Source organism: Urtica dioica, chromosome 12 (assembly GCF_054948205.1).
Source record: "Urtica dioica subsp. dioica isolate 48M chromosome 12, U.dioica_male_clone48M_v1_H2, whole genome shotgun sequence".
In the NCBI taxonomy this organism is placed as follows: Eukaryota; Viridiplantae; Streptophyta; class Magnoliopsida; order Rosales; family Urticaceae; genus Urtica; species Urtica dioica.
In genome coordinates, this window is record NC_142767.1 from 19073659 (window position 1) to 19101387 (window position 27729).

Below are 27729 nucleotides of genomic sequence, written 5' to 3' on the forward strand. Positions count from 1 at the left end.
AATAGAAGGGCAACGAAAGCAACAAGAGCGAAGACGTTATTAAATCCAAACACGGCGGCGGAACTGAAAGAACCACCGGCTTTTTGAACGCAGGTGGTCAAATTCTTCTCGGCCTCGGCGACGTATTCCTCCAAGGCGGCGGTGGTGTTGACGGAAGAGTTGTAAGTCGGCGAGAGCATATCGTCGAACATTGAGCTCAGGTAATTGGTGACCGTACGATTGTACTCGTTAGCACATTCGGGGGTTATTCCCGGGTGCGACGCTTTCCATTCATCGAACTGCTGGTCCGCCGCTTTCTGGCTATCCTCCGCCGCTTTCTTCGCCGCTTCGTTGAGTCTATCTTCTAAGCTCTGAGCGGCGGCTGAATCGACGGTCGCCGAAGCCGCCACGTAGAGCGCCAGGAAGATCAACGACCAGGAGAGCTTTGATCTCGCCATTTTGTGAATTTTTTCGGTGTGTGTTTTGTCGTGTACGAATGTTGTGAATTTATAGATTAAATTTGGTCAATGTACGGGACGTGCATCGCATGTACAATTTTTTTTTTTTTTTTTTTTTTTGGTTACAAGAGAGAATGTATAATTATTTACTATTGAACTAATATTTTCTAGTTCAACTTTGGAAGGTCGGTGCATTGGAAACTGGGAACATTACAACTTACAACTTACAACTTACAACTTACAAGTAAGATAAAATAATATTCAAATTAAAAAAAGACTTTGAAGTTTGACTTTGAACAGATCAAAATAAAATGGTCTGGCAGTTTAATATATAAACAGCCTGTGGGAAGTTGATCATTCCATGATCATGGGAGACAATTGGCTCGGCCTATGAGGAACACATTTGACGGACGCTATATCGGTATTATTTTATTTCATGATTTTGATTGGCACGAAGAACAGCCAATTCAGTGTATTTTACTTTCAGAAGTCTAAATATGATATCATATGCTTATCGATTTTGAATATCCCACGTTAGAGAGGCTTTAAGGCATGTAATTTTTTTTTTTTTCAAATGTGATATTATTGGTCAAGATTACAAGATATAATAACAGTGGAAATGTAATTGGCGCTATTGGTTAAAATTACATGATTTATGATAAAGTTGAAAAAAAAACATATATTTTTGCAACCCATAAAAATTACCAGCTACCACATGTACATCTATAAGTTTAGTGGAGGAACATAAAATAAAATGAACATAAAAAACGAGATTTTTACTCGTTTTATGCCACTTTTGCTTATAATTGACACAGCCGTTATCTTAAAAATGAAGTAAACGGAAGCTTCCTGAATTTTTTTTTTTTTTTTAATTTACTTTTTCATTCTTACACCTACATTTAAATGGTAAGAAATTCCTTTAAACACTCTCTACAATGGCGGGATTGAACTCGAAGAATTTTCATGATTCAAACCGCATAGTTTTTGGGGAATCAAAAATACTAACAATAATTGTTGGGTAGATACTTGTCAGAGATACTAGAACCCGAGATCTCTAACTCTTAGATAATACCTGACTTTATGCATATATTAATGTCCTTTGCTTCATATCTATATTTAAAAAATAAAAATAAAAACATATATCTATATTGTATATAGATTATATATACTTTACAATATTGCCATACTGAGAAGATTGTTGCTTGCCTACTAATCTGTAGGCAGACTTCTCCGGAGGAGGCTCAAGTCTATACCGAAACCATCATACGCTTCCCAGCCAATTTTCTTCTTCAATTCCAACGACTCGGAGTTATATCTATGCCTTCACCGGATTTCGAACAACCTATAAAATATAACATAAATCAGCAATCCAAAATGCTTTGGATACTAACAGAAAACCGTTCCTCGAAAAGCTGCCTGAAAGAAAGAAAGAAATTTTACCTCGCACGATGCAAAAATTGGCCGAACTTGCTCGAATATTTCATCTACATTTCCCACGGCACTGATCTGCACAATTCTATGAGTAAATTCCCAAGGGCATGCCATAGTAGTTAATTAAAATTTGATTTTACCTTATGTAGTTTCCCTTTTTCTAAGTAGTAGTTTATCACAGGAAGATTCAAAGCTTCGAATGTTTGAAGCCGTTTTTTCATCGTCTCGATGTTATCATCAACCCTACCCTGAAACATAAGTCGAATTTTTTTTTTTTTACATAATTATCAATTAAGATATTGATGACACAAAAAGTACCTGATTGCGACTTAGCACCCGTTTCACCATCTCTTTTTCTGGACAGTCGAAGAAGAGCACAGCATTTGGTTCTGTCCCCATCTGCAATGGATGCCAGAAAAAGGCTTATTATATCGTGAATTGTAATTCCATGAAACCAATGAGATAAAACACTTCAGCTATATTCATATCTTACAATGTTGATATTCCTTACCTTCCAATTAGAACCTATACTCAATATATTTTTTAAGTCTAAGAAGTTTAAAATAAGCAAGTTCAATTTTCATAATCACAGATTCAAACTCACAATCTTCTCAAACGCTATGCGGTTCTCCTCACTCCGAGGGAAGCCATCGATGAGAAACCTCTTATTCTCGCTCGATTCCATCTCTTTCTGGATCAAGCTCACTGTCACTTGGGAAGGAACTATTTTTCCTTCTCTTATGATATTTAGAATCGTAGACCTGAAAATTTTCCAGGTTGATGTATTAATCAGCAGTATTATAACTTATAACAAGACCTAGCATCAAAATCTTCCTCATATCGTACCCATATTCACTCTTCGAAGCTATTTCCTTCCTGAGAACATCACCGGCGCTCACATGCTTGAACCCGAAAGTCTCGACGATCTTTTCGCATTGCGTGCCTTTTCCACTACCCGGACCGCCTTATATCACAAGAAAAAAAAATCAATGACTATTCACATAAAGATCCTACTATACTTGCTTGCAATCGCCTTTAATTTAATATCCCCAACAAAATTGAAATAGAAGATTCCAAAATCTTAGAAACATTACCTAAAACAAAAGCAATGAATGGTTCTGTCTGCAAAAAGAAACGACTTTCCCAATTAGAACTCAAAGGTAATGAACAGAGTGTGATTTCCATAACCAAAATCCAAATTGAAAGAATATGCGAAATGACATTGATACCTCTTTCGTTGCCTCCGATGTAAACGTCTCCAATAATCCGAATCTACATGTTGCCTGGGTCAAGCATTTGGATGATCAAATGGAAACAGGATTTCAGGTTACAAAAATATGGTCAAAGTCAAAGATTGCAAAAGAACATGAAACATCTCTCCAAGGACTTATTAGCTAAATGAAGCTCCGATGGATCATCTTGGAACGAATCTCAGAGTACAGAAAAGAACCAAGCTCGACGGCACAGACCTTGGTGATAAGAGACGGCTTCGAGGACGATGAGACCAAGGAAGAGATTGAAGCCACGCGCCTCCACATTTTCGGAGGGAGTGAGTTTGGAGTTGAGCTTGATGTTTCAGTGAGGCAAATCGTCGAACAGGTTGAGGGCGATAATTGAACTGGTTATTGTTCGAGTGCGAATCGCGTATTGATGATGGAACTCAAAACGCAAATGGAAGTTTTTGAAACGGCAGTCACCACCCACTGTGTCCACGTACCGACGTACGACTCGTTCCCATTCCATTCCATTATGAGTTTGTTATGTGGGCCCACCTTAGTGTACTCTAGCCCGGCATTTCCATGTGACTCTACTTAGGGATGGCAATTTGACCCGTTACCCGCGTTCCGGCCCGTTACCCGATTTATTCGGGTCGGGTAATACCCGTTCTTTTTAGATAAACGGGTAAATGGGTAATACCCGTTAAGGTTTTAACGGGTCCGGGTACGGGTAACGGAATAGCCATCCCGTACCCGGTTACCCGGGACCCGACCCGTTAACTTTTAAATATTTAAAAATATAATAAATCATATGTTTACCTACTTAGATGATATATTTTAAACATTGTTTTTAAAAATATAATAAATCATATGTTTACCTAAAGATGATATATTATTTTTAAACTTTATATTGTTGATAGATTTTTATTTTATAAACGGGTAAGCGGGTCTACCCGACCCGCTACCCTTTTTTTTAAACCGGGTAAACGGGTAACGGGTCCAACATTTTTAACCCGTTTACCCGGCGGGTATCCTCGTTACCCGGCCCGTTTCAAAATCCGGGTAAACGGGTCCGGGTAACGGGTAAAAAATTATAGCGGGTACGGATAACGGAATAGGTGTACCCGGCCTTACCCGTACCCGTTGCCATCCCTAACTCTACTTCCTGTGGGCTGTCAAAAGTGTTGGCCCACATTGAGCCCAGCCCTTTTACTCTATTTGTTACTTTGGAGTTTTTTGGATCCATATCTTCGGAGAGCCCATTTTCCAACTGAGAGGTCAAACGACAATGGGAAATTTGTACAGGATAATAATAATAAAAAAAAAGAAGTTGAGATTGCATTTGATAGAGTTTTTTTTTTAAATTAGCAAAATAGCAAACTCAAACCTTAGAAATTGCCGAATAGCCAAGGTTTTGTAAATATTAAGTAAATAGTCACTCGGATGACGTGACCCAATTACATGTTTTTTCTATTCCGAACCTTGCCCTTTTAAAATTTTAAATTCTGAAATTTTTGAATTTTGAATTGTTTTGTATTTTCGGAAGTTTTATATGAGGGAATTTCAAAAAGTTCCTTATTTATAGCAACTATTTAAACGTGGCTGACTATTTGTTGAATGGTTTCCTTATATATTTTTTCTTTATTCCTTTTTTTTCTATTCTAATTATTTCTTTACTTTTTAATTTAATGGCCGAAAATCATTCACAGGTTTGAACAAATCACTTATCCTCAAGATGGCTGAGTTTTCTCTGAATGAATCAGGTGGTGTATTTTTCTCATTTTTTTTTAATTTTAGTCTATTCTCGCACTGGTTTACATAAAATTACTTTTGTATTTACGTATATTTACTGTCGCTGTTATGTTGCAGTGAAGCTTTTTGAACGTCAATAGCTGGAAAACCATAACACATTGTCAGGTGGTGTAAATACAGAATGTAATCAAAATGATTTACAAACTGTTTTCGGTAAACGGCGTTATTATGAGCTTCTATATCTGACGGCAGTTATTTTCGTTCTCGTCATCGTGGTTGAGCCCTATTAACCCTGTTTTACAGTAAATACGTGTTAATATTACAATTTAGTTATAACAAATTTAGAACTAGACATATTATGCAGTAAATATATGCAAAGGTGTTTTAAATCACAATAGCCGGATCAACAAATTTCATTGCAATGATTAGGATTTTGGGATAAATTTAGGAAACACGAACATTAACCATCGACACATTACCCAGATGAAGAAGAATACTTTACACCATTTTATTTCATAACCGCTCCAATAAAAATCACTTTTTCATTATTTTGTTGTGTAAATCGATGATTAAAAATTGTATATACGAGTTACAATAGGAATAACTCTACACATGCATACCAGTTTGAGATCCTGTGGCCGAAATAGTTCGTCGGAGAAGATGAATAGAGTTTGTCGGGGAAGAGTGAAGCGATTTGGAATATTTTTAGGAGAATTTTTTTTTCTTAATGGCCGAGAGAAATGCGGTTGTGATGTTGGACGGTTTTCAAATAAATGTAATTAATGTCCTCGATTCTCGGAATCACGTTTCCTTTTTTTTAAGTCAACAGGTGTGACGATTGGGCAGGAAAATGTATGGGTGTTTCTGTAAATTTGGACGTGCAGTTAATGATAACTGGCTATTTACTTAGTATTTACAAAACCTTGGCTATTTAGCAATTTTTAAGGTTTGAGTCGGCTATTTTGCTAAATTACCTTTTTTTAATTAATCGCGAAAGTGTTTTTTTTTTTTTTTTTTGTAAACAATTATTTTTCTAAATTTAAAAAAAAAAAAATTATATTTGTTAACTTTTTTAACATTTATTTAACTTTGTTTAGGACATTTATTAAAAAAAAACCCCAAATAACTATTTACAGTTTAAACAAAATTATTTTTATAAGATTTAAAATAGCCACATATATTACACTTTAAAAATATTATTTTTTTTATTTTCCGAATAATAATATAGATAAAAAAAAACTTATCAACCTTTTTTGTTTTAACTATCATAAACAAATTAATAGTTATGTACCAGAGTAAGGCAATATCGCTTTACACTTAAGCCACACAATTTCATACAGTTTTGCGTTTATTCAAAAATCATAGACACTATTAAACATGTAATAGGTTATTCAATTAATATTATAATAATAAGTTGAACAACTACAGGATAAATAGAGCAATTAATCAATCAGCTAGAAAAACTGTAAAGGACACTGAAAATTGTAACCCCGTTTAATAGCAAAACTACTTAATCTGAAAGATGAAATATGGTGTAAACTTATCGATGGAAAGTAATTTACTAATAATATCATAGATACAAGGACACATATTTGTAAACTCTTTCTCATCAAACCCCTCAGCCTAGAGATCCTTCACTCTTCCACAAGACACTACTCATTAGAACAAGGGTAAAACACCATTTGATATATGTGATTAACACATCTTAGACACAACATAGACTTAATATAGGTGTTCGCTCGTTTTGTACACATATTTCCAACACAAAAAAAGATATAGAGCATATTAAAATTCGTGCACTCATTTGACTCTTTTGAAATACTCAATCCAAACAACCATGGTCCAATGACTATGAATAATATGATTTTTCAGCCTATATAGAGAAAAATCTAACAAGAAACCCACATTAGCATAGTGGAACGCGGCTAATCCACCTCCCTTAATCCAAAACAAAACAAGCATAATACGACAACAATAAGAAGTCACAGGCAAAATCAACTTAAAAAGATAGATATAAAGTAGTACACATAACAACACTGATATAGTACCGTTGTTCGCGGAGAGAGAGACTCATCAACCACATGAGGTCTATTGACCCATGAGCTTTGCCCATGACAAATGTCCGAGGTATCATAGTACATCGAACCACATGCTCCGACATCTCCATGCCATTAACATCGACCAAGCTCAGCACCTACTACTCTTGCCAAACCACCACAACTAACGATAACTCTCGCCACAACACCATTGACGACTACCACCATCACAAGACCCTTGTCGACGATCGTCACTGCAACACTATTGGAAGCAACTGTCGCCTCACCATCATCATCGCACATTCGTACTCAGATTGTAGATCCACGCCATACCCTTGTAGCTCATAACCACCGTCATTCCGTTGTCACCGTCGACCCATGTTGTGCCAACAACTTTGTAGTCGCACTTCGATTCTCTTCTTCCAAACGTTCAACAACAACCAACATGTTGATGTACGAAATCCACAACTATATGTCCTCCCTTAGTCTTCCCCTCAGAGATAGAAAACGATATCAACCGGAGTCATAACCGAGACCAACCCTATGAGAAGATGAGGAGCACACAAAAAAAATCCTTCGAACTTTAATAGTAAAAATATTTCGTTATTTTTAGGATTAAACGCATGTCTTTATATAAATAAAGATATCATAAAGAAAATAGTGGCACCTAATCTAAATCTTAAAATTATATAATGCAGTAAGCACCATTAACGTTTGACATATAATTGTAACGATTTTTTTTAGGAGGGCATTACTAGTCAATGATACAAGAGCAGATAATATATATATATATATATATATATATATATATATGTGGGGTTGGACAAATATGAGAATTTTATCATGCTAACACACAAACACACACCAGAATTAAATAAATATATGCAATACGATCCGATAGGATTCGATTCTGCATCTTACTTATAGGAGGAGAAGTGGTATTATCGCTTGCCCCAAAGAATATGATTGTAACAATCTTTGTAATGGAAAGATTGCATAAACACTCATCATATACGCTAATAATACAACGGATTTAGGGCAAGCGTCTAATTAGTACAGCCTTATTATTTCCTTTTTCACTTTTCTTTTAGTATGCCTAGCTTGGACTTTTTGCGAGTATATTAAATATAGTGGGTGACGAGGCACTTTAATAATTTTTCACTATGTTTTGAACGAATAACATTGGTTGGACGGTATAGCTAAACTGTTGTCGTATATTTCTAAATAATATATATATTTTTATGATATATTTCATCTGAAACGTGCCGCTTTTAATGCCAAGTGGTGGAAGAACTCGAAGTTAGACGACAAACATCAATCATCATTCACTTATTACTTTGAAGTTGAAAAACAATAACAATTATAATAAGTAAATAAGTAAAATTAAACTCTCGTAAATAAACGATCACAGCGTAATGTTGAAAACTATTTGCTCTGCGTTCTTTTACATAATCATTGATAAGTACACAGCCCACTGAAATTCTTGGGATGTTATTAACATCCAGATCTAATCATTCCCAAATCAAATGAAAACATATCCATTTGAACAAGATTTGTGTTCTCAAACTCAGCTATATATATATATAAGGAAATCCCATTAATATTGTTCCTTTCTTTCTTTTTTTTTCTTCTGAAAGCTTCTCTCTTTTCAATTTCTTTTAAAATTTTGTCGGCCATGTCAAACTCACTTAATTTAGTAGTTGCACGCGAGAGTGGAGGTGTAATTGTGGTCTCGTTGAAATTATAAAAGATTGCATGGCTAATAAAAATGAATATATATATAGTCTATTATATATATATATATTTTTAAATTGCTAAATCAATTTTGAATAAATATTTAGGAGATAGTCACGTCCACGTATTTACAATTGTAAATTAACTAAAATACTCTATTTTATTTCTCATTGGACGGGAAATAAAATTGAGTATTTTAATCAATTTACGGATGTAAATACGTGGACATGGTTATTTACCAAATATTTACTAAAAATTGGCTAAATAGCAATCTAAAAGTGTAAATATGGCTAATTTCCTAATTATTTTGTATAATATTCCAAGCAAAGAATAATTGCCACACCGTAACCGAAGGTCAAGCAAGACTATATCGCCCGAACAGAGTAAAAATTCAAAGCGATGTTGTCTTTAATTACGAACTAATATTTATGTTAAGGGGTATATGGTGCAATATGGAAGATTGTTGACGAATAAGAAAATGTGTTTTTTCGCTTCCATGCTTCTTTCCCTATTCAGTCTGATTTTTTAGGATTGAGAGTTAATCAGACTCATGATTGTATATTTATTTCTTGTCAATATGTGCCATTTGATTAGTTAGAGTTTCACTCATCGAGTTGGGGGACTTCAAGCAGTTATTTATTCAGCTCGTGGCCACATTCTACTATTGGTTTACTAGTCTTATGATCTTGTTAGTTTCTTCTTATATTTAGATCTTATTGAGATTGTCGCGTATTAACTTAGGCTCCTTTTGGAACTAAAAAAAAATGAGAAACAATGAGAATATAATTTTTTTTTTTTTTTTGTGTGTGTTGTTTAGATAGATAGCATGACAAAATGAGAGAAAATGTATAACTAACAAAGGGAATCTATTTTTCAAGAAAAATTGGATGACTAATGAAGTCAATCCATATTCTTTCCCTCTTATTTTAAATAACTTCCAAATAAAACATATAATTTCGATATTTCCACTTATTTTTTTCTAGCATATTCATTTTCCCTCGTATTTTTTTGCCTCTCAGCATTTTTCATGTTCCAAACAAAATTTTATAGTCGTTCATCTCTTAGTGGCTATCCTATCTGATCAGAATGACTAGGTTATTTTATTATATATATACCTACATATACATATATATATATATATATATATATATATATATATATAGATAGAGAGAGAGAGAGAGAGAGAGAGAGATTGATTGCTGCTTTCTCACTCCATGACTCCCAAGAAAATGTCACTAAAAAGCTTAGAAGTTTATTAATTTGGTTAGTCTCTATCTCTCTCACCTCACCAAACGCACCTCATCTCGCTTTGAAAGTTAAATAAAACAAGTATTTTCAATGAAACAATTATGAGTTTTTTTAATACTAGAATGTTTATTTTGGAATCTTTGTATGCGTTGTCGAAAAGTTGCCCTAATTAATGACGATAAAGCAAGTCACGTATTGCATCACCAATCTTAGTGGGATAACAATACTAAAACATATATTACGCTCATTTGATCAATTAGTTCGCATTTGGAAATGTCACCTAGTACTAGAAATCTAGTCCATTTATTTACATGTCACTCATTTATTACAAGTATTAGTTATAGGGTACTAATTAAAGCATATAAAAAGAGTGTGTATATGTATGTTCGTTATCAGGGATATATAAATTAAGCATTCTAAGAGAATCTTAAGAAATATATTGCTTCTTTTTTCCTCTTGCCTTCATTATTTTCACTAGACATAGCACTTGCACCAGAAAAGGGAAAGAAAATACTAGATAAAGTACGTATATAACAAAAGGAAGTTGTTGGAGGATAGATAAGACTAGAAAAATAATGAGTTGTCATTTGCCAATATTCCTTGGAAGTGAGAACCAATGGAACGAAGGCTTTGTGTTACATAGCAAAGTCTAAGTGTGTTATTATTCAGGAAAGATTGAAAACTATCGATTGGTATATTTCTAGATAAAGCTCAAATTTTGGTTGTAGAAGAGTATAGTGGATATGACGATCCAGATGATGAAATGCTTAAGTAAGAGTGAGAGACTAAGAAACGACCATATATAGTTGCATATATAGTTGTAGGCTATCAAATGTGTATAAGATCTGGAAAAGTAAAGCCCGTACTAATTAAGTTTTTTTTTTTTTTTTTTTGCCATGATCATATATATACATCAAGAAAACCCACAACGAAATCCATTAAAATAATTAATCAATTTACACAGGACCAGAACAGTCTTAGGTCCCATATACCTTTCAATTAAGTGGCAATGTTGGTGGACCATAGTTTATTTTAGTAAAGAAATCTTATTGTATAAAGTGTAATAATTCGTCGCTATAATGTATATGTCAATTGTATATACGATTTATATATAAACTACTAATTTGAGAGCCACTCATATTCTTTGTGACTCTTGTATATAACTCCTCCGAGCGCGTGAAAAGCACTAAAACAATTTTTTATTATTATTATTGTTTTTTTTTTTTTGTTTGGAAGGAAATGATGCGTAAAAACATGGACTACACAGTCATTTTCTTGCCATGATAAAGGAAGAAAAAAAAATGCAACTAGAATGATACCAAAGAATAGCCGTTTTGTGGGGCTATATGCGTGCGTATTGAGGATATCAAATACTTATACAGAGAGTCCCATGTGAAGTAAATTTATACCTTCCTTGTGTGTGTACGTAATTAATTAATTTGATTACATTCCAATTTTAATTAATTGGTTCCCCATGTCGCAATGCATGCTTTTGAAATCAGACAATTAGTTTGTCTGTGCCATCTTGGACACTCTACAATATTAAGAAGCAATAATCAATTGCAAAATCTGGCTATGTATATGCTATAGTATTATATATCACTTTGACCGCCAAAAAAAAGGTACTGAAAGACGAAAACAAAAACCCTAATGAACCAAAATGTCCGTAATAATAATAATAATGAAAAAAATCCCGATGAATCACACAGCATGAAAATAATGTGATGACACAGTTCAACTAGCCAGAGAACATAGTTATTAAATTCGAGTGAGGGGCTGAAACTGAAACACGACGATGTTTTTCCGCAAAAATGAAAGTTATGCTAAAATTCTACGTAGTATGTACAATAAAATAATATAAATTAGAAAATTAAAAAGGGCTCATCATCAATACAGGCAAAAATGAATTGAGAGAGAGAGAGAAAGAGAGAGTTTTTATATTTTATTTATTTAGTTAGTGATGACATGAAGATGAAGTGTCACATACGCCCATCAGACAAGCGTGTGACGAGTACTACTAAGAAGAACAATAGTTAATAATAACTAAGCAAGCACCACAAGAAAAATAGGGGCCCAAATTCGCACTTGTATATAAAGGTGGGTGAGAAGAAGAGGCTTGGCTCGCTTTACTTGGAAAGTGTGTTGTGTAGCAAAACATCTAATAATCTAAGTACACTCTTAATTCTCTCTCTCTCTCTCTCTCTCTCTCTCTATATAGTAAACTATATATAAAGACTTCATTTTATAATTATTATAATAATAGTAGTGATAATGGGAAGGCAACCATGTTGTGACAAGCTTGGCGTGAAGAAAGGGCCTTGGACGGCGGAGGAGGACAAGAAGTTGGTGAATTTCATACTGACTCACGGCCAATGTTGTTGGCGGGCCGTCCCAAAACTCGCCGGACTCCGGCGATGTGGGAAGAGTTGTCGTCTCCGGTGGACTAATTACCTCCGTCCCGACTTGAAGCGTGGCCTCCTCAATGACGCCGAGGAACAGCTCGTTATCGACCTCCACGCCCGCCTCGGCAATAGGTACCGTTATTCGTATAGTTACCAAAACATATATACATTTTTTTGTTTTTGTTTTCATGTCTTTGAGCTTTTTAAAGCTTTGGCTAAAGAGTCCCCTTTTTTTCTTACACCAACTAAGAGTCGTTGAATTTGGAAAATTTTGCACAAGTGATACTCCTGCTTAACTTCAGTCAAATTTTTTATAGGGTAAAATGGTAATATTTAAAATAATTTTTGGACGGAATTTTGAGTGTCCCGGCCTATGGGTTTAATTGCTAAAACTTAATTCCAGTCGATTTCAAATGCAGAGCTAGGTTAGGGAAAGGGGAGAAAATCACCTTGAACTTTTAAAAATTCAATTATTTACTTTTAAATTTTTGAAAACTATAATTTTTTTACTTTTACATTTTAGCCTAAAATTATATATATTTTTCATATTTATCCTCTGAGTATTTTTTTTTTCTTACACGCCCCTCTACAGAATTTAGATAATTTTTTAATTCAAATTCGGCCCCCTAACTACATAACCTAGCTCTACCATTGGTTGATTCAGTTATGATTCTTCATTTAAAATGACAATTTTACCACGATAAAATGATGTTTAAGTCACACATTTAAGATTCTATAAAAATAAGAATAAAAATAAAAAAAAATTGATTGAAGATAGACAAAAGAGTACGAGTGACAAGTTTTTCGCGTTTAAGGACTAAAGTCATCAAAAGAAGAAAAAAAGAATATGGATCAATATGTCACAATCCATAACGTCGAGGGACCACGGTGCAACTAATATTTGTTACTTGAGACAAGAATACACAAATATTTTGTACATATTAAAGTTTTATTATTGATTCTAATTGTAGGTGGTCCAAAATAGCGGCAAAATTGCCGGGAAGAACGGACAACGAGATCAAGAATCATTGGAACACTCACATTAAGAAAAAGCTGATTAAGATGGGAATTGATCCGGTTACGCACGAACCACTCAGCGACCAAACAAGTCCTCAACAAGACAAGCCAAGTTGTGACATTAATGAAGATGTTTCTAATACCATAGTGATGGATGACCAAGAAACTAATAATAATAATGGTGTTATTTGTACTACAAGTAGCTTCAATTCAAGCCTCCAAACAGAGAATTCCTCCACGGAATCCCAGCCGTCGGATCAAATCATCGCCCATGACGATCCGCTGATGAGCTACTTGTTGTCGGAGAGTAGTACGGTACTTCTAGAAGATTCTTCGTGGAATTTCCCGGTTTGTTCATCCTCTGATCACGACTATAGCGATTTTGGAGTGTCCTTGTTGGGAAGTAAGGATTTAGGGGACGATGGAGAGCTTTGGGCTTGGTTTCTTCAATGACATGTTTGTTATTTTAATTTTTACACGACTTGAAAGAAAGAAGGGGAGAAAAAGAAAAAAGAGACCTTTGTGGAGAAATTTAATAATAACTAATAAGTGTGCATATTGAAAAGAAGTGACAATGAAGAAGACTGTTGGCTTTTTATCATGATCTTATTCCTCTTGAACGCTATTGGCTTATGTTTTACAGTTTGAGTCTATGAATTATTTATTTGGCTTTCCCTTTTGGATTGAGGTTCATTTGTTAACGTTTTTTTTTTTTTAATTTTGTTATTATATATGTAGTTCCTTTATAGTTTTATGTCCAAAAGTGGCCACGAGAAAAAAGTGTCAGTTAACATTTTTAATATATTCCATGTTTGTTTGTATTGTAATCATTTTGCCAAGAATGAAATTTCAATTTGTCATTATTCTTTTGTGTACGTGGATGAAAGGGTCGGAAAGTAAATAGGAAAAGGAAGTTGCCATTTTATTTATTTTTTAATTTATTATTTTATATATTCTTTTTGAAGCAAGAACTAGAATATTCAAATGTTATTTTCTAGCACCTTTTTAGCAACCCAGTCGACGTGCCACCAAAAAAGTTCACCCCACTTTGGAGTTTGGGAATTATGGTAATGGGGTTGAAAACAATGGAATATGGATTGTACTCTTTTGGCATATGCAGAACAATTTAGATATGGTATTTAATTAACAAATCAACAAATCAATCGTGGATAATATTCCAACGGATATTTTAAACTATTTTCTACCTTTCGGCAATATAACAATGTGTACGCACTGACTAATATATATACCCATAATCATAAATCTAATTGTTCAATGTCTGATTATTGCTTAGTTTGAAAGATTCCAAAATGTGTATAGCCTCGACTCAACAATGGTACATAATTTTGGTAGTTCTTCAAAGTCTTAAAGCCTCAAACTTTCTATTTAAGAGAACTAAATAAATTTCAAGCGAAGCTTTGATATTTTAACGTGGATTATTTTTACTCTAGTAATCTAAAAGCTTTTTCTCATAACTAGGAAGGATAGGTCCGGTTTTGGATATGTGAAATTAAGCTCTTTTTTATGCATATCCTTAGCAGAGCTTCATAAAGTTGAGACCGAATAAGACAATACCCTTCAAGCAAAAAAAAGAAAAAGAAAAAAGAATAAGATTATACCCAAAAAAAATGTGTAATACTGTCAAAAGCTTGAGTCCCATGCTTTCATACAATATATATATATATATATATATATATATATATATATATATATATATATATTTAAATTAGTACTGATTTTGGACCACTTCACTAATTTTATTAAGACGCTTTGATTTTGTCGTTTTTTTGGTACTTATGATTATGAATAAGGTATATATAAAATATTTATTTCCTGACTTTAAAGTTCGATGTATTTTATTGATGCTATTATGATAAAAATTGGTACTTTTTGTTACTAAAATATATCGTCATGATGGATGATTTACACGATATCATTACGTCATTGCAATGGCATTTATTTTTTTCCGGCTACTAATCATTCATGGCAAATATAGGTGTATACTATTGCAGATAATCTGGCATTACATAAACATGTTCCCATGGCATGAGAATATGAAAAGGCAAAAAAATAATCTCAACTCAATGCTATACATTGTCATGTAAAATCTTACCTCGTATTGACAAACAAAACGTTATAAAAAGTGGGTGATAACCAAAAAAATCTAAATGACAACCAATCTAAGTATATACATACAAGATACAAAAAATAAATAAATAAAATCATGTGGTCAAAATAAAAAAACCGCATGATCATTTTCAGAACTTCCTATACGCAACATGGAATTGGAAAGAGACAAAACCCAACTCTAGCTTTTGCCATTGAGAGTAAGAAATAAATCATTACTGTTTGCATCGGCGCAATACAGACGCAGCCTTTTTCTCACGAAGCGACTGTGACATAAATGAAAATTTTAATAGCTTATTCTACAACGCAACAATTGTCAAATAATTATAACGAAAAAAACGTACCTTATCAAGGGACAGGTGGTTTATCCGATGCTTCCATGAGGCTTTTCACAATAAGATCGTAATTGATAGAAGCCAGTTGAGACAGATTCTGAGAGCATATACACACTCAAGATTGAATTGTGTTACAAAAGTTGGTTTATAATAAATTATAAAACAAAAAACAAAAAAACCTCAATCACTAGATTGACCCGTGATTTTGTACCTTGAACGAGAAATTGCTAAACGAGTACCGAACGGCTGGGGCTGGAGAAGAAAACTCTGCCAAGCTTCCACATTCATCTCCCTAAGAGACACAAACACACGAGAGTGAGTGAGAAAGAGAAGCATTCGCTATAATATTATATCTTTCTTTCTTTTTTTTTTTACATCTTCGCTATGGACGTTGCTGTAGGTGTAGGAGGCGGTGCTACAAGTCTCAGTCATGTCATCGAAATCGCTGCCTCCGTTGACTTGGTCATCTTCAGGGTTCCATATGAACCGGCTCATGAAATAGCTCGTATCGTGGGCTTCCTCTATAGTCGGTATGAACATTGCCTAAACCGGGACACAACAAAACGATATCGGTTTACAGAATTTAGTTACTCTCTGATATACTTGAAGAGCTTGTTCGCCTGGAAAATCACCTTTTGTCTTTCAAGTGTGTCCCAGTTGATGTCCTTGAAGAACGGGTGTTTCTTCACCTGCAAGTTGAATTAGAATGAGGCTATCTCATGACTTCAAATGATTTTTTTTTTCCTGATCATGAACTTACTTCTCCCGCCCCGGTAGCTCCTAGTCGTTGAACTGGATTTTCTGTCAGCAATCTGATATTGTGTGTAAGATTTATCAAACCGTGTATTGGAACAAAAAAAATATATATATATATGTGTTTTAGAAGTACTTACTTGTCAATGATATCATAAGCTTCGAAGCTCATTTCTTCGGGTGTCTTTGGCCAGGGAATATCTCTGTTTATGATGTTATCGAAAATTTTCTGAAATAGAAACAAAAATCATGAGCTACAACGATGATGATACAGATTTTCACTCTTAATTTTCAAATAAAACTCCCTTGATGACCTACCTGAGGATGATCGGCGTTGAAAGGTGGGACACCCACAAGAAGTTCGAAAAGAATAACACCGACGGACCACCAATCAGCCGTAATACCTGCAAAAAAAAAATAATGAGCAAAATAATTATGATATTTTATTATCCTTTTTTAGTTTTTATTCTTTAGTGAATGAAAGATTACCATGTCCCATTCCAAGAAGTATCTCTGGAGCCAAATAGTCTGGGGTTCCAACAACAGACTGCTTTTGCCTCGCTTCTCTCTTTGAAGAGCGCGGTGTTTTAGCCACGTCATCACCTAGGAAGTTGGCCCCGCTGACTGACGGAGCCGACAAATCGTCTGTGCTGTTGATTAGTCCAACCTTGGACAGCCCAAAATCTGTCAACTGTAATCAAAATTGCGTGTTAGGACTGTTGAGCAAACACGGCAAAACTGTGAATATAATTGGAGAGTATTAACCTTGATGTGACCATCTTGACCGATCAGCAAGTTATCTGGCTTCAAATCTCTATGAATGACGCTTAAAGAATGTAAATACTCCAAGGCAAGAACCTGGAACCAAAAAGAGAAAACGAAAAAGCATGTGAGCGATAAACTTCTATTACGAAACTAATGAAACTATGATGATATTGGTTTTTTTTTTCCTCCTTACAACTTCAGCGATGTATATACGAGCCATATCTTCATCCAAGCAGCCCAGATTTCTCAACATAGAGTAAAGATCACCGCCATTTAGGTATTCCATAACCAGATAGAGATTCTCTCTGCATGTGAAAGAGTAGTAAAAGCGGACCTGTTCATTGAGGGATAAAAAATGAGCACCCACATTCAACCTCTCATCTCTCCGATACAAGTAGTTCAAAGATTTGTTTCAGCTCAGTACCACAAAAGGATTGCGAAGAGCAATAAGAATGTTGCGCTCAGCTAAAATACTCTCAACTGCGTTTTTGCGGATCATATCAGCCTTCTTCAGCACCTGAAAAACAAAAAGCTAAGTTCGTGATTCAAAACGATGTGGCAAGTCTCACTATACTAGGATTTTTTTTCTTCTTCTCATATTTACCTTGATAGCGAATAAATCACCAGTCGATCTTTTTTTGGCTAGGAAGACCCGACCAAACGCTCCACGGCTTATCGGCTTAATAATCTCGAAATCCTCGATGGTTGTGCGGTCCCGGGGGCAAGCGTTCATGGGACTGGTTCGCAGTGGACTAGTGCGAACACTCCGCGCCATATCTTCCTCCACCGAGCTCTCCTCATCAACCATGCAATTTGATTGCTCAACTTTCTCATCCTCTATCTCCCCAGACAGCTGTACATATTTTTCCCTGACCCGAACATAAAGAGACTCAGCTGTAAAATTCTCGAAAACAGGGATTGCACACACACACACACACACACACACACATATATATATAGAGAGATGTTTCACTCACTGTATCAGCTTCTCAATGCATCTCCCAAAAGTCTCTACGACGAGTCCATCGACCTTCCTGTCCTGGATGACATACTTGAGAAACTCGAGCCGTTCTACCATGTACTGCAACGCGCTGTAGTTGCACGTCTTCACATTCGCCACGGCTTGAGCCACTTCCATCAGCTTCAGAATCTTTCCATAACAGGCACAAAAAATAAAAATTAATTTCAACAAACTATACCAAATCGAAATTCATGACGACATGGAGTTCCATCTCAAAATCAACAGGAATAACCTATGATCCTATAAACTCGGTTGAGTCCTATAACTTTAAACAATGTGGGATCCTAAATATGTCATGGTGACTCTTTGGGGTTTACTCATCTTGGGTCAGAGCCCATTATCACTAGACTAGTGCTCATTTGAGCTTTGATAGTAGACACAGGTAATAAATAAGAGAATACTAAAGATCTGCCAAAAAAAATTCTCAATTCTGACACTAGCTAGGTACTTATTAGATCTAATAGAATTATTTTTCTGTATCCAGACTAATACCAATCCAACCCATTTCATGAATAAAATGCGACTAATTAACCAACTAACAAACATAACTACTCGTTACAAATAACATCCGATACATTATGGGGTTCCACATCTAAACCAGTTGACAAGACTCTCCTATCTAACCTGGTCATGGTTCTCGAGCTCCGTCGTCGTTTTGCGACCATTGACGAGCAAAAGCTCGACGTGGCCGGTCCGCGGCGTCATCAGCGGGGACCGCGGAGTCACGCTCCCACCCGACGAGTCCATCGCCGTCTCGTCCTCCGATCCCTTCCGCGGAAACCACTCCCGCCCCGGCGACGAAGAAGCCGCCGACGGCTCCGCCAGCTTCCCGAGCGTCTCCGCCACCCGCCGGAGCCGCTCGTCCACGCTCAGCCCCTTGAGGTCGCACCGGTCCGCCAGCGTGCAAATCCTCGAGTGCTCCTCCGCGTGGGCCGTCGGAATCTCCACCTCGCAGATCCTGCAGATCATCATCGGACTCTGCTGATGATGATGATCATGGTGGTCCGGCTCGGGCTTCGTCTCGGGCTTCTTGTTGTGCTTGGCGGCCGGGGAAGGCAATTTCCTCCACGAGGACATCCGGTAGGATTTGGGAGGCGGATTCTCGCCGGAGATGTCGCGGTGGAGGGCCTCGAGAAGCTGGTCCGGGTAGACCCCGAGGTCGCTGAGCTGGTGGAGCCCGAGAATCCGATCCTCGTCGAAGCCCGTCTCCTTCTGGAACTGGACGAGCCTCGTGCACCGGGTGAGGATGAAGAGCATACGAGTGTGAGCTTGCTTGACCAGGCCCGGAGAGAGGTCTTGGCGCTTGTCGTCGAGCTCTTGGACGATGGCCTCGCACTTGACCCAGAACTCGTCGGGTTCCATCTTCACGCACCGCCGGGCCACCAAGAGGAGGTCCTCGACGGAGGATTTCATGCCCGCCGCCACGCCGGGGCAGTGGATGATTCCGACGAGGTCCGACCCGAAGGCTCCGAGGTCGTCGTCGACCTCTTCCTTGAGCTTGTCGAACTTGGCTCTAATGGCAGCCATGATCTCCTCCGCGTGGCCTAAAGCCCGAGGCCGCCACACCGGGAACGCTCTCACTCCCTTCGAGTTCAGCTCGTGGGAGAAGCTCTTCACGTCCCCGCCGGGTCGCTTCTTCCGACCGCTCGTCACGCGGAGTATCGCCTGGAACCTTGGCGACTGTATCTCCTTCGCGTACGCCGAGTAATTTCCCTTCCGAAAACAGACAACCAAACAAGTTTCGCCTATTTATCATAAAAGGAAAAAAAAAAAAAAAAAAAAAAAAAAAAAAAAAAAAAAAAGCGTTGTTCTTGAATTTTTATTTGATTTTTTTAAGTGTACCTCTAGGGCTTGATTGCTGCTCGGAGACTGGTTTTTCCCGGAGTTTGATTGGATCCAGTGAACCTTTCTACCTGTAAGATAATGTAAAGTAGTGTCACAATGTTATATGAAGAAGCGAAGGCGATACGTTTCGATCGGTATAGAATGAAAATGGAGGATTGAAGATACCTTGTTCCATTGAAATCAGAGGCGAGCTCTGGTCGATCTTAGCCCTGCTGTTCGAACGCTCGAATCCATCGCGATTCGGAGAAGATGAAAACCCTAGCGGAGAAGGAATCGAGCGAGTCCGAATGTAGTTTAGTCCGAACGGCAATACTTTCGCAGAAGGAGAGCCATTATTTTCCTCCTCTTCTTTTTTTTCTTCTTCGGCGTTGTCATCGTCTTCTGCTTCTTCTTCTCCGCTTTCCTCCGAATCACTTCTGGTGTTCCCTCGGACCGGGATCGGAGGGATTTTGAGGAGCTTGGCTTTGGGTGAAGAGTTCGTGGTCGGAGACGGCAACGACGGCGTCGTTTCGGGGTCTCCGCTGAGCGATGATGTGTCGTCGGACATGGAAAACCGGGTTCGGGTTGGGGATTGGAATTGGGTTCCTCATGAGAAAGAAGAAAGGAAGAAAGAAAGAGAAAAGATGAGACAGAGAATGATGAGAGGCTATATTTTCGCGGGAAATGTGGAAGGCACGATGACTACACGGTTTGAGGCGTTCCAATAACGGAATTGTTTTTTTTTTTTTTATTATGAATAATACAATTGGTCCATGAATATTTATTTTTTTTAGAAAAAATACACTAAACTTCCATTAGAAATAAGATAAGATAATAACATCTTACAAAGCACACCCCGACATAAATAGAAGTGAATCTAATAACAAGTACAATAATAACTTATTTTGTGCATATTTCCGATAAAAAGAAGAACAAAAAACATATTAAATCGAACGAGCGTTGCTAATCATCACGGGCCACGACCAGGGAACGATCCACACATATTTTGACACGTGGCACTGTGCTGCCACGTGTCAAAATATGTATGGATCGTTCCCTGTCGTGGCCCGTGTCACAAAGCTTTTCCGTAAATCGAACACATATAAGTTTTTTTCAAAGTACTTAAATTAGTTGATGGATAGATCCATTCAATTGATATCTGAAAATTATGAGAAAAAAAAAACTTCAATTTGTATATATTCAAATTTAATAAAAAAAAATCCAAACCTAACATAAAACTCAAATTGTATTAGGGGATAACAGCTGATCCGTTTTTCATCAAAACCAAACAAAAACAAAAATCTAACAACAAAATAGAATGTTCATCAAAACAAAATGTGGTTGGAAATACAAACCCATAAGGGAATCAAACATAAAAGTAAAAGTACCGTTTAACTAGGCGACCCAATTAGGTAAGATATTATTCCAAACATACAAGTACATGGAATTGAAGAGTTTTTCCAATTATTTGTAAGGGTTTTTTTTTTATCACTTTTACGTTTATGATAACATGTGATGAAAGTTATATTTAACAAATACTATATCATATAAAAATTGGTATTTAACGATATTTAACAAATACTATATCAAATACTTTTGAAAAAATCTTCCAATTAATCATATTTTTTAAATAATTTCATAATCATTTTGTTTATTTAACAAAAGATAGAGAATCCTAAATTAAAGACAAGAATAACGATTTACACTCAAATAAACGTGGTCATGGGAAAGGGAAATTTAAGAGAATTCTATTCTCTTCTCTTTCTTTAGGGGGAAGAGAAATTTCTCTTCTATTTAAATGTGGAAAGAGAATTTCCCTTCTCTTTGCATTTCAGGGAAGAGAAAAAACCCCAAAATATATTCTCTTCTCCTCCAAACCGTAGGTTTATTTTTTTAAATCTGAGCCATTGGATTTATGACCGTTGGAGATCCAATGGCTCAGATTTTTTGACCGTTTCAGCCCAAATATTATCATTTTATATCCGTTGGAACCCCAAAAAATTTAAAAAAATTAATTTTTAACCCCCTCATTTCTTTCTCTATAAAGACACCCATATATCTCCAATCTTTTTTTACAAAACACTCTCAAATTCTCCCATTCTTCTACATCTCTCTCAAAATTCATTTCCCATAGTTATAAATTTTATCATATAGTAATAATTTTATCAATGTCCCGTAAATCGTCTAACTCGTCCCGATCCCATCATCCGCCTCCTTTACCCCAAAACACACCTCCCACAATTCCTCCACCACCCCAACATTCCCCGACCATCCAATTTCCTCAAAATTGGTTAGGATTAAACCAAATTCCTAATTTTGAAAACACCGAGTTTGACCCGACTCCATTACCTTCATCTTCTTACCAACCTCCATCATTCAACATAACCCAATACGAAACCGAGTTCAACCCAAATCCCCCTTATGTTCAACCACCTAGTCAAATCCAATTTCAAGTCTAAAATTCCCAACAAGCCCGAATACCACAAGAGGATGATGATGAAACCCCAGATCCTTGTATAGTATATCGACAATATGAAAGTGAACATATTAACCCCGAGGAGGAGGAGGAGGAGGAGGAGGAGGCCAATGAGGAGGAAGACAATGAGGAGGAGACCAAGAGGTGCAACCACATCATCCTCCAATCCAAATACCACAACCAAGACAACAAGGGCAAAGGCCCCGAAAGAAAAGAAAGGTTCGATCCCACGTATGGAAATTCTTCGAGCAAATGGGCGAAAGGCTCTACCCGTCGAGGAAAATGTCTAGCATGTGGAAATGTCATCAAAGCTCAAAATGGCGTGCAAGGAACTTCTTGTCTAAAACACCACTAAAAGAAGTGTTCCTCGATTGGTTCTTCAAGTAATGTAAGTATTCACAATCCCTTAGAACATAGGACACATTTAGTTGAGTACATCATTTCCACGAACCAATCGTTTAGTCATGTTGAGGATGAAGGTTTTATTAAATATGTTAGTTATTTGGTACCTGGTATTCAAATTATTTCTAGATCAACATTGAGGCGTGACGTACTCAAATATTTTTTGGAAGAAAAGGAAAAAATGAAAGCCATTTTATCTTCTGGAACGTTTAGTGTAGCCTTGACCTCTGATATATGGACGGGTAAATCTAGGATGGATTTTATGAGTGTGGTGGTTCATAACATAGACGAACAATGGAACCTTAACAAAAGGATTATAGCCTTTAGGAGAATAGAATGAAAGCACACCACCAATAACATATTAGAGATTATATTAGGTGTTATTCAAGAGTGGGAACTTAGTGCTAGAATTATTTCCGTGACCCTAGATAATGCCACTAGCAATGATTCCATGATTAGAGGACTACAAACCAAAATACTTTGTGAGGAAAACCTTATGCACCAAAGATGTGCCACACACATCATTAACCTTATAGTTCAAAGTGGGGCACGAGCTTTTCATTATGGGATTAAGAGAATTAGACATGCTATAAGTTGGATCAATAGTTCAACCCCTATGGTAGATGAACTTAAGAGGAGATTTTTACTTCATGGACTACATGAAAGAACCTTTCATGTAGACAATAAAATTCGTTGGAACTTCACATACTTGATGTTAACAAATTTCTTATCCGAGGGTTATTATGAGGTTATTGTAGCTTTTTACAATTCAAGTTTGAGTGAAGGTGAAGGTGCACTAAGCGAGGAAGATATTAACATGGCTAAAGTTTTTGTTACTTTTCTAAAACTTTTTTATGACCAAACTTGTTGTTTATCTGCTGTTTATAAACCTACTTCTCATTTAGCAATTCATAGTCTTTGTGCAATTGCTCAACATTTTAAAACCAATATGGACAATGTAATTTTTCAAGATTGTATTTCCTCTATGAGAGACAAATTTTTAAAATATTGGGGTAAAGGCAAAATTCCTTACTTGTATGAGTATGCTTGTATTTTAGACCCTCGTATTCAAATGGATGGTTTTAAAATGTTTTTAAATTTTTTACAAGATATGTTCATCGGGGAAGATTATATTACACATGATCACAATAGGATTGTGGAGGGTTTTTATAATCTTTTCAGGGTCTATCAAGAACGAGTTCCCCCCCCCCCCCCCCCCCGTATTCAAATGGATGGTTTTAAAATGTTTTTAAATTTTTTACAAGATATGTTCATCGGGGAAGATTATATTACACATGATCACAATAGGATTGTGGAGGGTTTTTATAATCTTTTCAGGGTCTATCAAGAACGAGTTCCCCCCCCCCCCCCCCCCCCCCCCGAAATGCAAGGTAAGAAGAAGAGTATATGTTCTTGTCTGTTCACCGACACTTTCGTGGAGTTGATGGATCTCCACAATCGTCTCCAAGAGGGAGAGGAGGGAGATGATCTCCACAACCGTCTCGACCGATATACGAAAAAATATCAAGATACACTACTCATCTTCACGTTGAGTACTCGAACACCAAACTTGACCTCTTGGATTGGTGGAGGCAACACGAAGGAATGTTTCCCATTTTAGCAAGTATGGCTCGTGATATTCTGACGATTCCTGTTTCAACCGTTTCCTCTGAATCCGTATTTAGTTCTTCGGGGCGTATTATTGATGATAGGCGTTGTAGTTTATCACCTGAGATGGTCGAGGCTTTAACGGTGGGCAAAGATTGGATTCTACATAGCCGACGAGCACAAGAGACATTTCGCGAAATTGAAATCATTGATGATTTTGATACTCGATTCTCAAACATAAACCTTACCAACCCTTAGTATTTTATTTGTAATTTCCTTTTAATTTTGCTTTGCTTTGCATTTTTTTTTTTTTTTTGCTTTGTAATATCTTGTGTAACCACGGTTAAACACCACGTTTCCCTTAAAAAAAATATTTACATACAATTAAATAGAACAACACATTTAGTCATGAAATAATTATACACACATAAAAATATCTTTGTTTTTTAGTCCCTTCAATTAAAAACACTAAAAATAAAATACCATTAAATTTAAATCAAAAATATTTTAGGAGAAGGGAATTCTCTTTTAAGGGAAGAGAAATTTTCTTCCCTTATTTTAGGGAATTCTCTAACAAAAGAGAAGAGAATTTGTGTTCCTTTCTTTTGGCACCGTTTACACTCAAAGAACGACACCAATATAAGATTTAAGCATCAAACGATTGTTCCACTTTAACCTCTTTCTAGATCATCAATGATTCCACTTTAACCAAGTCTCTTTCTAGACCATTGATGTTGTTGAGATTTTTGCTCATCGTCAAAGACACTACATTCAACTTTGTTAATAAACACTAAACATTACCTAAACAAAGACAATTGTGTTAATAGAATGTTACTCTGTAATTGCAAATAGGATTTTAGTTGTTGAACTATTTCATTTATCGCCTAATGTTTGGCGGCGTTTATAAAAATGAGTGTAGTGTAATTAACTATATAGTTTTACATACAAGAAACAGTAAAACTTATCAATCCATGTGGGAGAATTGCTAAATATGGCAATGAGTAGAGTTTGATAGGGTCATGCAAACCCAAATTCCACCCACAATTTTTATTTTTTTAATCATATCATGTTTATACCCATTTATTTTTAATGGGTCTGGATATGAATAAAACTCTAAAAAGTATAAGATAACCTATGAGTATTTTTTTTTACCAATTTAATATTAAATTTATTAATAAAAATTGAACAAATCTAAAAAAAATACTTAAATTAATAAATACATACACTAAATTTGCTTATAATTTATAAATGTAGTAATAAGGGTAGGCTTGGTATCTAGCCCAATAGCCCATCTATTTTAAAATTATAGTCCAACTATTAACATATTTATGAAAGTAGTCAATTTGTTATAATAACATTCTAATATTCCAATAATACCCTTAAGAGTTGTTATTATTAACTGTCACAGTAAATAATATTAACGGTAACAAGAAAAATAGCAAGTCTCATTACCCGTAACAAGAACAACAGTAAATCTTAATAACTAGTAACAAGAACATCAGTAAATCTTATTAATTTCCATCTCCGCCGTCTCCGGCGCCGAAGTCCGAGTTTTATCAAAGTTTCAAACGGAAAAATCTCAACCATACCTTCAAACGGTCGGATCCGTGGACCCGCAGAACTCGCTGATATTCGATATCGTTTCCGGAAAAGGATCGTCACGGTTAATCGAATTAACCTTCACAGTAAATTTGATTAACTATCACAGTTAATATGCAGAACTGAACTAACGACCTTCGAATCGGCGCAATCGCGAGTCTCGCTGATGTTCGAAATTGTTTTCGGAAGAAGTTCGTCACAGTTAATCAGATTAACTTTGACAGACATTTAATCAAATTAAATGTGATAGTTAATCAAATTAACTGTCGTACGAAAAACCCTGGAATCTGAAAATCGAACCTCCACCGCCGTGTGCCCCGGCTCCGCCTCCGCCGCCTTCAAGTTTGACACGCGATTTAACTCTAAATTCGGCGACCCGAGCGACAACCATGTTGGAATCAACCTCGGAACCACTAGTAAAGAGAATCGGTGCGAGCTTCTCCGAAAGGGACACGAGGCGGTGGCGATCGAGTCCGGAGCTCCTTCTTCGGCGCCGACTACGGCGAGTCTCCGGCGAAGATCAAGTGGGTCACTGAAGAAGATTGTGGTGTGGTGTTTGAGTATGGATGTGGTGTTTGAGTTTAGTGTTTGGGTGTGTGAGAGAAGAATATTTTTGAGACTTTAATCAATATTGGCTATCTTTTAAAATAAATTGATGATTTGACTACTCATAGCGTGTAAGACCCTACTCATGGCGGGTTGGATCTTGCGGATACCTAAACCCTACTCTCACTCTCAAGGGAGAATAATGTGGCTTATATGCTTGTGAGTTCTATCCATGTGCCAAATATTTATTGACTTACTAGTTCTATTTTTTTAAAGTTCCATTTTTTTATTGACAACATAATTGACTATAATATTAATATTGACCCTAATTTGAATTTGTAACTACAATTTTGTCCTTAATGTATATATTTTTAATAAGATTGCGTTATTACTTGAATATAAATGTATATATTTTAAAATACATCAATTCAAATGCAACTCACACATTAAAAAAATTAAAAAAAAATATTACAATTAAACCACACTACTACATAGATAATTGAAATAAAAATAATAAAGACATTAAAAAAATTAAAATAATTGCAATTAAGCCACAATACTACTACATAGACAATTGAAATAAAAATAACAAAGTATAAATTTGATGATATAAAAAAAAATTATTTTAGGAAAATTTGTAAAATATAAAGTACTATAAGTTGAACATTATAATTCTAAGAAAATTAAAGTGGGAAAAATATACTTAAAATACTCTTTAAGTAGGGGTAAAATAAGATGAGTTTGAGCTGTAAAATAACCCTAAACCCTAAAATATTGTTCACTTATGCAAAAATGTTTTAGATAAAAAATTTGCATTTGTATCGGAGATGCTCTAATTAACAAGACAACTTTAAGTTTGGTTCTAATAGAAAAATCATTAAAACAAGAAGAGAATAAATGTTTATTTTCCCAAAAACGACATGTCGTCAAGAACGGTGGAAGAAGTTGGCGCTGAACTGGAAACATATATCACAAATTGATCTTCTTCATTCTGCCGCC

The 27729-nt window shown here is 35.9% G+C and overlaps 3 protein-coding genes across 3 annotated transcripts; 1 reads left to right on the forward strand and 2 right to left on the reverse strand.

Annotated features, from left to right (window-relative positions):
* Positions 1–1341: 1341 nt before the first annotated feature.
* On the reverse strand, positions 1342–3553 carry LOC149379941 (P-loop containing nucleoside triphosphate hydrolases superfamily protein). Its single transcript, XM_089603021.1, has 9 exons — positions 3338–3553; positions 3098–3151; positions 2963–2990; positions 2715–2832; positions 2473–2629; positions 2187–2267; positions 2009–2116; positions 1878–1943; positions 1342–1779 (listed from the first exon to the last, which is right to left on the reverse strand). Exons 1-9 carry the CDS (start codon positions 3404–3406, stop codon positions 1753–1755), a joined length of 708 nt encoding a protein of 235 aa, XP_089459147.1. The 5' UTR covers positions 3407–3553; the 3' UTR covers positions 1342–1752.
* Positions 3554–11979: 8426 nt separating this feature from the next.
* On the forward strand, positions 11980–13875 carry LOC149379942 (MYB-like transcription factor ODO1). The gene is made up of 2 exons (XM_089603606.1): positions 11980–12389; positions 13229–13875. Exons 1-2 carry the CDS (start codon positions 12127–12129, stop codon positions 13725–13727), a joined length of 762 nt encoding a protein of 253 aa, XP_089459732.1. The 5' UTR covers positions 11980–12126; the 3' UTR covers positions 13728–13875.
* A 1445-nt stretch (positions 13876–15320) lies between these two features.
* IRE (AGC (cAMP-dependent, cGMP-dependent and protein kinase C) kinase family protein) lies at positions 15321–20702 on the reverse strand. Its single transcript, XM_089603605.1, has 17 exons — positions 20286–20702; positions 20118–20188; positions 18900–19988; positions 18232–18404; positions 17859–18123; positions 17679–17771; positions 17448–17588; positions 17255–17347; positions 16979–17180; positions 16808–16893; positions 16630–16718; positions 16497–16548; positions 16369–16425; positions 16112–16279; positions 15948–16028; positions 15746–15833; positions 15321–15667 (listed from the first exon to the last, which is right to left on the reverse strand). The coding sequence occupies exons 1-16, from the start codon at positions 20665–20667 to the stop codon at positions 15750–15752; spliced, it is 3126 nt and encodes a 1041-aa protein (XP_089459731.1). The 5' UTR covers positions 20668–20702; the 3' UTR covers positions 15321–15667; positions 15746–15749.
* Positions 20703–27729: the final 7027 nt, after the last annotated feature.